Source organism: Mus caroli, chromosome 6 (genome assembly GCF_900094665.2).
Source record: "Mus caroli chromosome 6, CAROLI_EIJ_v1.1, whole genome shotgun sequence".
Classification (NCBI taxonomy): domain Eukaryota; kingdom Metazoa; phylum Chordata; class Mammalia; order Rodentia; family Muridae; genus Mus; species Mus caroli.
In genome coordinates this window covers 93,246,287-93,257,241 of record NC_034575.1, presented here as the reverse complement: position 1 = coordinate 93,257,241, position 10,955 = coordinate 93,246,287, and the positions used below count along the sequence as shown (strand labels likewise).

The 10,955-nt window shown below is 44.5% G+C and overlaps 1 protein-coding gene across 3 annotated transcripts in view; it reads left to right on the top strand.

Moving 5' to 3' along the window:
• Nucleotides 1-10,955, top strand: part of Frmd4b (FERM domain containing 4B) — a 36,877-nt gene that overhangs the window by 11,268 nt on the left and 14,654 nt on the right. The window contains exons 1-8 of one of the 3 annotated variants that reach the window (XM_021165172.2): nucleotides 783-1,467; nucleotides 2,629-2,705; nucleotides 4,479-4,617; nucleotides 5,036-5,177; nucleotides 6,349-6,482; nucleotides 6,563-6,682; nucleotides 7,790-8,018; nucleotides 10,794-10,850. In XM_021165172.2, coding sequence (XP_021020831.1) covers nucleotides 4,570-4,617; nucleotides 5,036-5,177; nucleotides 6,349-6,482; nucleotides 6,563-6,682; nucleotides 7,790-8,018; nucleotides 10,794-10,850 — 730 coding nt within the window. In that variant the 5' untranslated portion in view covers nucleotides 783-1,467; nucleotides 2,629-2,705; nucleotides 4,479-4,569. Of the gene's footprint in view, nucleotides 1-782; nucleotides 1,468-2,628; nucleotides 2,706-4,478; nucleotides 4,618-5,035; nucleotides 5,178-6,348; nucleotides 6,483-6,562; nucleotides 6,683-7,789; nucleotides 8,019-10,793; nucleotides 10,851-10,955 lie in introns of those variants that run through there. The other 2 variants (XM_029478312.1, XM_021165173.2) reach the window with 2 other exon arrangements.

The window sequence follows — 10,955 nt, the reverse complement described above, 5'->3', positions numbered from 1 at the left end:
AGAGCACCTTTAAACAACATCCACCCGCCTCCATTGGCCCTTCCAGCCCCTCAGCCTCCCCCTCACCCCCGAAAACAAGCACTCAGAAACACTTGAAAAGTGTACTGGAAGAATGATGGTACACACTTCATGAAAAAAAAAATGACCTATCAAACAACACTATCTTACATCTAACCACCAGCTAGATCAAGCGCAGTTACAATAAAAAGTATTTGTAGCCACTGTAAACATTGATAGGATCGCACTGATAGGCACATGGAATTTCTAAAGGATTCCCCAGATGACAGACAGACATCTGGGCTCTGAACTAACAGATTCATTTTATGTCAACTTCCTCATAATTTTGAGAAATAAGTATTATTTTTATTTTGAATTATATTTTCATTTGAATTTGAGAGTAAATGTTGAGGACTGACTTCCAGAAAGCACGAGAATCAGGCAAAAAAAACAACAACAAAAACCAAACAAACAAACATGGACAGGGACTAATTCTGTCAGTTTCATTTCATCCCAGCTTTTCTCAAGCTGAAGTTTCATGGCCCACTTACTCCCTCTACATTCTACCCAGAGTCCATGTTATTACCAGTCCCAGGCCACCTTCATACTGTTCTGTCCAGTATCTCAAAGCACTCTTTGCATAAACTTTTAAGATGGAGGAGGGGGACGGGGTGGGGGGGGGGGAGAGAGAAGGGAGCTCCTCTGACACAAAAAAAAGCCCTGCCTGTCTCCCATAACGTCTTCTGCAAATCCAATTGCCATGTAATTATTTCCGATTCTCTGTAAATAACTAGAAGCCCTTCAGTTTTTAAGTAGGGTTTCTCCTTTGCTGGGGCGCCAGCTTGCTCTGCGCTCGGGGCAGGCTGAATGGAGTCAGCCTAGCATTTCCCATTCGCAAGTGATAAGAGGGGGAGGTGGCGGCGCACAGAGATCAGGTTTCAAGTGGAGCCCTGGTTTTATGTGTGTGGGAATGGACGCAAAGGAAAACACAGCCCGGCTGCCTTCTGACTCTTCCTGTTGAACCTGTTCGTGTGCCAGTGAGTAGACCTGAGTAAAAAGGTTTTCCTCAAACAGCCTTGGGTGCAATTCGTGCCTGGATTCAAAGTCGGCTCACCTCTCAGGAAGTACCGTGGGAATCCAGGCTGCCCCATTTTAGAACTCCTTTTCTGAGAAAATCTACCGGAGAGAACCTGGCTCCCCTCTCCCTGACNTGGAAAGAGGGTGCTGGGGAGGTGTCCCTCGGCAGAGTGGCTGATGTCAGTGGTGTGTCAACCGTGGGAGGCTTGGTTTGTGAAACCGAGTTACACCTAAGTGTCTTATGAAACTCGATTCAGAAGGTACNGGAGCTACCGTCGTGGGTAGGGAGGCAGGCAGGATCCCGGGGCTTCCTCTCACGTTTCTGCCCATTTGGGGGAACTTTTGGATTGAAGGAAATGACAACCTCAGCGCCACAGAAACCGTAGGACGTGGGTATGTAGCTCTATGTGTTTACTAATTCCTTGAAACTGGAGAGCCGGGGCAGTTGCAGACAGACAGCTGGGTGTCTGTCCGTGGTNCACGCTAGTCAGCCGTGCTGTTTGGGGTCTAAGGTTNAGTCTGGACACTGGCTCTACAGCGGCTCTTACAAACTGTACAGCTCAGCCCATCTTTNTGTGCGCCCACGTTTGTGAAAAGCTTCTGTTCTTTGGGAAATGTGTTTTCTGATTGTGTGCTGCAGAGCAACGCCTCTTAGACAACAAAGTGTGTTCTAAGAAAGGCTCTGGGGGGTCGCTTTAACGTGGAGGCAGAGCTTAGCAATGTCTGAGGTTGCGGGAGAGAACCACCCGGTCCAAGATAAGACCTCAAAAAGCCTGCATCAATCCAAAACTTAATGAAAGGGCTGCAGAAATCAGCCAGGCACTCTCAGCCCTGTCAGTATGCACAGTTTATCATATTATTTGGCTTTTGAAGACACATTTCCAACAAAGTTTGTTTCTCCATCCAAATGACAAGTCACTTCGAGTCCCCCATTGTAAAGGCAGCTGGACAAGGCAGGCAGANGTTGGGAGCTCTGGCCACACCTGGCAGCTCTTCACTTGAGAAAGCCACAAGAGTCAGCCNTCGCCCCCACCCCAGCCCTTGCNGNATTCCTGGCATTCTGTTTGCNTCATTTTGGGGCACTGGGCTAGGTGAGTTTCTTAGACTTGCCTGGGATGTTCTTTTACTTTCACTTTGCGTGCCTTTGAAATGTTATCTTTGATCTTTATTGAGACATCCCCTCTGGTGGCTTTTCCATTTAAATGTGAAGGCTAGCTAGGTCTTTTAAGCAGAAGGTCTGTGCTTACAGTAACCATGCAGGTTTCCTGTCCTACGGTTGAGTCAGGGGAAAAACTGATGCGTGTTCTGCGGATGCGCGGTTTTATTGTTCAAGGAAGATTTACTGGTGAGGTGAAGTTTACTAGGTAAACATGAGAGAACAAAATGGTTTCGGGTTATAGTTGATTTGTACAAAGTTTATAAATCACCTGTTTGCGCTTGACCTTGTTGGTGTAGCTGGGGGGGAACTTGCAATCCTTTCGTTAGGAGTCTGACTTGTGGAGTTAGTAAAACTAAGAGTAATGAAAGCTACGCGGTTTTCTTAATTTCTTTTAGCTATTTCAATGGAAGCAGCTGGAAAATTTGTATTTCCGTGAGAAGAAATTTGCTGTGGAGGTGCACGATCCCCGAAGGTAAAGAACAGAGTTTTGTATGAGCTGTGATGCGGCGACTGTGTATGCATAGCTGTTCGTATTTGCTTGTATTTCCCTTGGAGATTTACCTCCTAGTGAAGTCATTGTGGTCAAAGATNAACTGTGTTTAACCTATAGGGTAACTGTCAGGCATTTTAAAGCACTGGGCGGCTTTACATTTCTACCAGTGTAATAAGTGAGGTTCCAGCTTCTGCATAGTCTCTCTAGCATTGGTTACCCTTAGTATGTGTATGTGGGTGTATTATTTTTAAATATAATATTTATTAATTTTAGGGACTTCATACACACACACACACACAATGTGGTTTGCACACAATCTCCACCACTTCTCTCTATAACTACACCAGGCCTCTATCCAACTCTTAATGCTTTTCTTTTTAACCTACTGAGTTCAATTTGTGCTGCTTATATATTAGTTGATGAGGGACCAACCACTGCAGCCAGTCAGTGTACCAGGATCTGTGGTGTGTGTCTTAAAGCCATCTTGGTGATAGGAAATAGCCACGGTTGTTTGAGCTGCCATTCCCTTCAGGACTGGTTATAGCTCAGGCTATGGTTATAGCTAGAGCCTCTTGGCAGGGGTTAATTGGATGTTTAATATCTTAAGAGAGTTATCGCTGGGTGTGGTGGTGCATGCCTTTAATCCCAGCACTTGGGAGGCAGATGCAGGCGGATTTCTGAGTTCGAGGCCAGCCTGGTCTACAAAATGAGTTCCAGAACAGCCAGGGCTATACAGAGAAACCCTGTCTAAAAAAGTAAAAAAAAAAAAAAAAAAAAAAAAAAAAAAAAAAAAAAAAAAAAAAAAAGGAAAAGAAAAGAAAAAGGAGTTATCTATTCTGGTGCTTTGCCTATTTTTATTTTGAGTGTTTGTTGAGTCCCGAAAGAAAGGAAGAAACTGCCACAGTAGTCAAAGTTGTTCGCATGAATAGAATAGACAGGATGCAGGTCTCTGAACAATCAACAAGCATCCTTCAGTAGTTATTCTTTAGACACTAGGTAGGATTTGGAGGTCAGAGGAACAGGAGGAAACCGCTGTGACAAATAGATGGCCCAAGGAGATTAGCCAGTTCCTACTGAGAGCATTGGTGCACCAGCCCCTCCCCCAACACACACACACACACACACACACACACACACACACACACATTCCATGCCCTCCTGCCCTCTGCTCTTCTGCCCTCTGCTCTTCTGCCCTCTTCTGCCTTCCCCAGTCGGCTCAGCTCTCTTCTCCCTGTGGTTCTGTGGTCTTTCTTGCTCCTGCTCCTGCCTTTCGTTGCTCTGGCTCTCCTCCTCGCCTGCCTTTCCTGTTTTTACCTGGTGGACATGCAGCAGTCTGGACTGATGTGAGCCCTGCACATTCTCAGTCAGGGTCATCAAGTTCACCTCCTGCAGGCTGAGACTCCCTCAGTGCTTCCTGAGGTGTCCCCCCTGTGCTCCCTCCTCGCCTTGGGTTTCTGCCCCTCTTATCTCTCCCTACTTTTGGTAGCCCCATTTCTGACTAGGTGCTGTCCCACAGCTTCCCAGTTGACTAACTCCTCATTCAGTTTTGAGTGTGTCAGGATTTATGCAGAGATCGATTGGGGCTGACTGGTTTTAGGGCAACATCGGAACCTCAGGCCTTGTCAGGCAAAGTCTATGCCCCAGAAGGACAGAGGGAAGGAAGGCACAGTGTGGGACAGCTCTGCCGGCTAGGTACACACCGTGTGCTGCTGGCCCAGGGGTGAATAACTCATGACTTTCTTCGTGTTTTAGGATTTCGGTGTCTAGAAGAACCTTTGGACAGAGTGGCCTGTTTGTACAAACCTGGTATGCAAACTCCTCTCTCATCAAGTCCATCTGGGTAATGGCCATTAGCCAGCATCAGTTCTACCTGGACCGGAAGCAGAGCAAAGTGAGTTTCAGGAGGGGCTCCAGTCCTTTTTCTCTCTGTTCAAAAATGAATTTTCTCAGAAAACATGTAAGAAAAAAAATGTTTTAAACTTTGCTGCCAACTGTCTTAGGTTTTTTTCATATATATTTTTTAAGAGGTGGGCAANATATATAGCTAATTTAAAGGTTGTGACATTTGGTATGCATATGTTCCTCCAGCGGTGACATTGCTGGTGACATTTTAAAGTTAGTGACTGGATCCTGCATGCTTTGCTGAAACCTTCCACTTACAAAACTAAAGTTTTCTGTTCTTTTCAAAGTCCCACTTTACAGATATAAACTGCCCCGTGTTGACATCTTTGATTGCACAGTAACCTAATCGTTGTATTGCTTTAAAATGTGATTATATTAATTCCATTTCAATGTTATTCACCTCATAGGCAAAAATTCCTTCAGCCAGAAGCTTAGACGACATCGCCATGGACTTAACAGAGACTGGAACACAGAGGGGCTCCAAACTGGTGACTCTGGAAGCAAAGAGTCANTTCATCATGGCAAGCAATGGCAGCCTGATATCCTCAGGTATTTCCCTGTTCAAGAAAGTATAAAGCCGGGCGTGGTGGTGCACACCTTTAATCCCAGCACTCAGGAGGCAGAGGCAGGCAGATTTCTGAGTTCGAGGCCAGCCTGGTCTACAAAGTGAGTTTCAGGACAGCCAGGGTTATACAGAGAAACCCTGTCTCAAACAAACAAACAAGAAAGAAAGAAAGAAAGAAAGAAAGAAAGAAAGAAAGAATAAGCAATCTTCTTTGTATGTTTGCTACAGATCGTTCCAAATGCAACTTGTTGAGGCCCAAAACAAAACAAAACAATAAAAACCAAACCAAAGATGTTTTATTAAAATGCAACAGTATGCAAAAGCTTTGAATACATTCGGGCCTCAAGCTTACAGAGATCCGCCTGCCTCTGCCCTGGGTTGCACCACCGCCAGCCATCCTTTAACGATTTTTAAAGAATATGAAGTTAAATAGAAAGTAGTCAAGCTGAATAAATCCCATGACACACAGAAATACCGAGTACCCAAAGCTGCCTTAAAAGATGTTGACTCCCTGCCAGGTTGATGCCAGCCACGAATTCTCCACAGAACATAAAAGTCTATCCGTGCACAGTCNCAAGTACCTGGTTCCGAGACCGTAACCGTTGCGCCCAGTCCTTTCCTTTGTGGGAAGTCTGGAGTCTCTTATTGCTAAGTCTGTGGAACTTCACTAAATGGACTTGTCTTCTCTAATTCCCCTCTCTGCTTGTAGGTGAAGCAATGGGGGTAGGAGAGTGGGGGGGTTCCTTTGCATAGAACATTCCATTTCCTTGCTTGCTTACTTTCTAAAAAAAAAAAAAAAACATGGAGTGGGGCCTTCTCAGGGCCCATATTCCCTTCATTACAAAAGGAAAAAAAAAAAAGAAAAGAGAAAAAAATGTAATTTCTCCTTGTGTGTGCCTGAATCACATAGCATTTTATTGGGGCTTCCAAAATGACTCAGCCATGAAGTGCAGGAGACATTTTCTTACCAGGCTTTTCCCGATGGCCAGGAGCATGTGAACAGTCTCCTGGTTTCCTTTCATTATGTTCAGAAACAAGGAGAAAAGAAATAAAAGCAGCATCAGGGCCCAGCTCGCCTCCCCGGCCCTTTGTCCCTTACTCAGCAAGGAAGGAAACAGGCCCTGTGTGAACCTCCCCGCCCTGCCCCCACTCCAGGTTCTCAGGACTCGGAAGGCATGGAGGAGCAAAAGCGGGAGAAGATTCTGGAGCTCAAGAAGAAGGAGAAGCTGTTGCAAGAAAAGCTCCTGCAGAAAGTGGAGGAGCTGAAGAAGATCTGCCTGCGGGAGGCCGTGAGTGGCCCCTGGCCTTGCTGGCTTTGGGTTGGGTAACTGTGTCACTTATGTGCTCTTGACCCTGTCCTGTTTTACAGGAGCTCACAGGCAGAATGCCAAAGGAGTATCCACTGAACATAGGCGAGAAGCCTCCTCAGGTCAGGAGGCGAGTGGGGACCACGTTCAAATTAGATGACAACTTACTGCCTACTGAGGAGGTATGATGGTGGTGCTGGGCCGTGGTGTGCACAGGACAGAGGAGCTATCTGTTCCCTACCCTCCATCTATTCCCTCGGTTCAGAATCATGCTGTAGATTTTTCTCTGAGCCACGGAAATAGACTACATCGAACACTCTTTCACTCACGCTCGGAGCAAAATTAAGATCCTTACTATTTTGTTCCCCGGGTCATGGAGAGCATTCTACNAGCCCTGGGAAGAAGTTATCAATAGTATTACAGAAATTAAGATTGGACTTTAGCTTCAGATCCTTCTGCTTAAAACCAAGTAGCCTTCAGCAAATTGTTTCATCACCCTGGAGTGTCCGTTCATCTGTAAAGTGGTCATCATGGTGGCCAACCCCTCTGAAGGGTGCAGTAAGGGTTAAGTGAGATAGCATATACAACATTCAGTATAATTAAGTTAAAGGATTTGATGGTCAACAGAGTGTGTGCTCTCACTAGCAATTATGCCATTATGACCCACCCCATGGTTGTTACAGGAATTTCACTCTCTCAGCTGCCATTTGTAATAGAGGCAAGTTTTGATATGTGCTGAGTACCTACCTATGCACTCAGATCTGACCTAAGCCCCTCGCATGGTGTGTCGGCTAATCTTTAGCACGCTTTCATAAAGTACTTTATTCCTTTTGCAAATTCAGAAAGCTAAAGGATTAAAAAGATTATTTATGAGTAGTATATTCAGTCATGCTACCAGGAACAACCAGAAAGGGTAGTCAGACCCAAATGACGTGTCTCTAAAGGGCCACCTATGAATGTAACATTCTTCACGTGTGAGTCACAGGTTAGAGTCTCTTTCTGAAAACTGGCCTTAAGCCAGCCAAGCGAATGGATGCAAACTCATTTTCCTCCTTAAAAAGAAGAGGTTGGACTGTGAGGTGATGTGAAGGTGGCTGAGATAGGTCTTGTCTTCCTGGAGAGGGTCTGAGGATGCTTGCGTTATTCAAACGTGGACAGTTTCATGCCCGAAGGGTGGACAACTCAGGAACATGCAAGAATCTTTCATTACTATCCAGACATAATGTGAGAGAGAGAGTGACTATGTGTGTCACACATAAAAATAAAACTGTGTCATTGTCTAAATGCAGGATCCGGCTTTACAAGAACTGGAGAGCAATTTCCTGATACAGCAGAAGCTGGTTGAGGCTGCAAAAAAGCTTGCCAGTGAGCCCGACCTTTGTAAAACCGTGAAGAAAAAACGAAAGCAAGATTACACAGATGCTGTGAAAAGACTGCAGGAGATTGAAAATTCCATCAACGAATACCGAATCCGATGTGGCAAGAAGCCCAGCCAGAAGGCTGCAGTTGTCCCACCAGGTGGGTAATGGTGATCTGTGAGCAGGCCCCTGCTCAGGTCTCCTGCTGGGATGTTCCAGTCCTCAGCTTGTTCACTCTGGTGAAAGAGCAGAACAGCATNCAAAGCAACCAGGTAGACACAGTTGAATTTTCAGTATCAAAGGCGTGTGTCAACGGCAGCAGGCTCACCGTTGCAGTTCCATAGGACAGACAGATCATGAACTTTCAGGATAAAGGCTCACAGGAATGTTGGCTCATGATATAACAGACTCCCTGTAACTGGCCTNGAGTCACTGCCCCAAANACTTTTCACGATGCCGACACGTCAGAACACTGAGCTTTAGATAGAAGCCTTTCTGCAAGATGTTTGAATGCAGCATACCCTGCATTGTCTTGGAGACCCGTTCTTGCACGTGTGCTGATAGAGAAGGGGTCCTGTGATTATCCCATTGCAAGAGAGTATTTAAGAGTAGGCGAATGGGGGTGGAGAAGAGTAGGCAAATGGTAAATGATAACATGGAATGCGGAAAGATGAGAGATAAGATTATAACCACAAGGTAATTCTGACTTTGTATAAACCTGCGCACAGGATGACTGATAGGGAACTATTTCAAAATACTAACCGTCACAGAGTTGTAAGCACACCAATTCTCTTCTATTCCCAAGATTCTCAACATCTTGTATCTATGAAGTTCTTATTCAGGGAAAAAAAAATAAAACAAATGGCGAAGTCTTTTTATGTCAATTTAAAGTCTAATCGACCTTATGCAAACACTAATGTGGTTTTTAGACTCAATTATTGATTATTTCTTTAAACCCAAGCCTTTCCTCCCCTTTGTGTGTTAACACCTGAAAAATTGAGGTCATTCCTCCACTGGCTGATGGGTTATCATCACAGGAACACGAAATAATCATACATTTTCTATTAGATAAACTGAGTTTAGAGCAGACCAGGCTTAGAGCCTATGATTCATCAAGCTGAGGCATGACTTTCTGGAAGCGGATATACAGACATAAACACACAAATGTTAGTCCACTGGAGCTGGAGACTCTAAAGGTACAATCCAGTTGGTTTGATGATGGTTTTGTTCTTTGCCTCCAGACGTGGGTGATTAACAGTGTGCTTAATGTTCATGGCCATTTGTCACAGCCAATTCACCCTCAAGCTGTGCTAGCCCCAAGTNTTCTCCTTTTTGGTGGCTGGCATTTGGACAGCAGATGGTACCATTGGTTGAGCATCTTTTGGATAGATGCTTGTGTAAGTGAACCCAGCAGCTGACTATCCTGGCATCTCGCCTTCAAGTCCCACTGTGCTTCTAATTAAGAGAGAGTCCACCCGNCTCTAATAAAGATTAGCATTTGACTTTGAATGATGACGGTCCCTTCACAGTGGTTTTAAAACTTACACTGAGGTGTTGTATTTGGCTAGAACCTTCCACCAAAACACTCCATGCTGANNGTGGGATGGTTTGCAAAATCATATCAACACATCTGAGCCGGCTCTTTCTACCAAATGGGCATCAGAAATGCTCAAAGCCCCATGGCTGTCACTCCCAGTCAGACAGCCAAGTCCGGGTAATAAAATGAAGAAGTATAGTTGGTATTTATCTAGCATTTGTTGTGTGCCTGGAGCTGGCTAAAATCTGCATGCCATTAGTTAATCAAATAGCTCCTCTCAGCACTGTGCAATAGGCACTGTTGCTATCCCCACTGCAGAGCGGAGCCAAAGACTCTTAGGGAGATGAAGCAACTTGCCCAAGCTCCCNTGGACGATAAATGACAAAAACAAGATTTAAACTCAAATCTTCTGATTCAGAGCTTTTAAAGTAGGGACAGTTTTGCCCTTCAGGCCCACACCCTAAGAAATATTTGGTGATATTTGTGGGCACTTGGGGGTTGACAACATTGAGGGTGAGATTGCTGTTTCTGATCTAAGCAGACACTGTTTCTGCATCGTACAGAAGAGCTCCTTAGAACAAATGTGGAATTCAGTCTCCTTTCAAGGTATAGAAAACATTGCAAACTAGTTTAAGAGCCAAACTCTGTGACTTGTAATCCTATCAAAAGTGATACAGTTAAGAGCTAAAGATTTCACTCAGTCAGTATTGCCCAGAATACATGACGTCATGGGTTCAGTCCCTAACACCACATACAACCAGACATGGTGGTGTATGCCTGCAATCCTAGCACTTGGGACTTGGAAGTGTCAAGGTTATCANTAGTTATGTAGAGAATTCAGGGGCAGCCTGGGCTTCTGTATAAAACCTTGTCTCCAGAAAGGGGGTGGGAAGGAGAGGAGATTGAGAAAGTAAGAAAGAAGGAAAAAAGAAACATAGCTAGCCCTTCCATCCTCAGATTCCACATCTGCAGAAAACAGCCAGCCTCAGCTCAAAATATTTGTGGGAATATTGTCTTTGTACTAAACATATTATTTGATAAGCATTACAATAGAACAGATATTAAGAATTACAAGTAATAGAGACAGTACCCACAGTGTGCAAGAGAACTATGGAACACCCTCAGATTTGTTATCCTTGGGGAGACCAAGAACCAGTCTCCCCTCTGGATACTGAGGAGTGAGTAATCCATTGTAACATCTGCACAATAGGTCAGATGGTTTTTATCTCCAGTAGAATGTAAGTGATTCCGACAACAGCTAATTATTCTTAATGCACTGTAATTGCTTACATTTATCTAAATGAAAATAAAATGCACTCAGTTGAAAATTGCTTCGCTGAACTCATTCTAATTGTATAAATGCACAATTATCCTAAAGGCAGCTATTTATATTCACAGAAGACATCATTCCATCGGAAAGCAGTTCTTTGTCCGACACCACCACCTATGACGACCGTAAGTGGCTCCTTTTATCACTTAAAAATATTAGATGCTCTGAAGAGTAAAGATCATATTTTAAGATTTTTATTTGTGTGTGTGTGTGTGTGTGTGTGTGTGTGT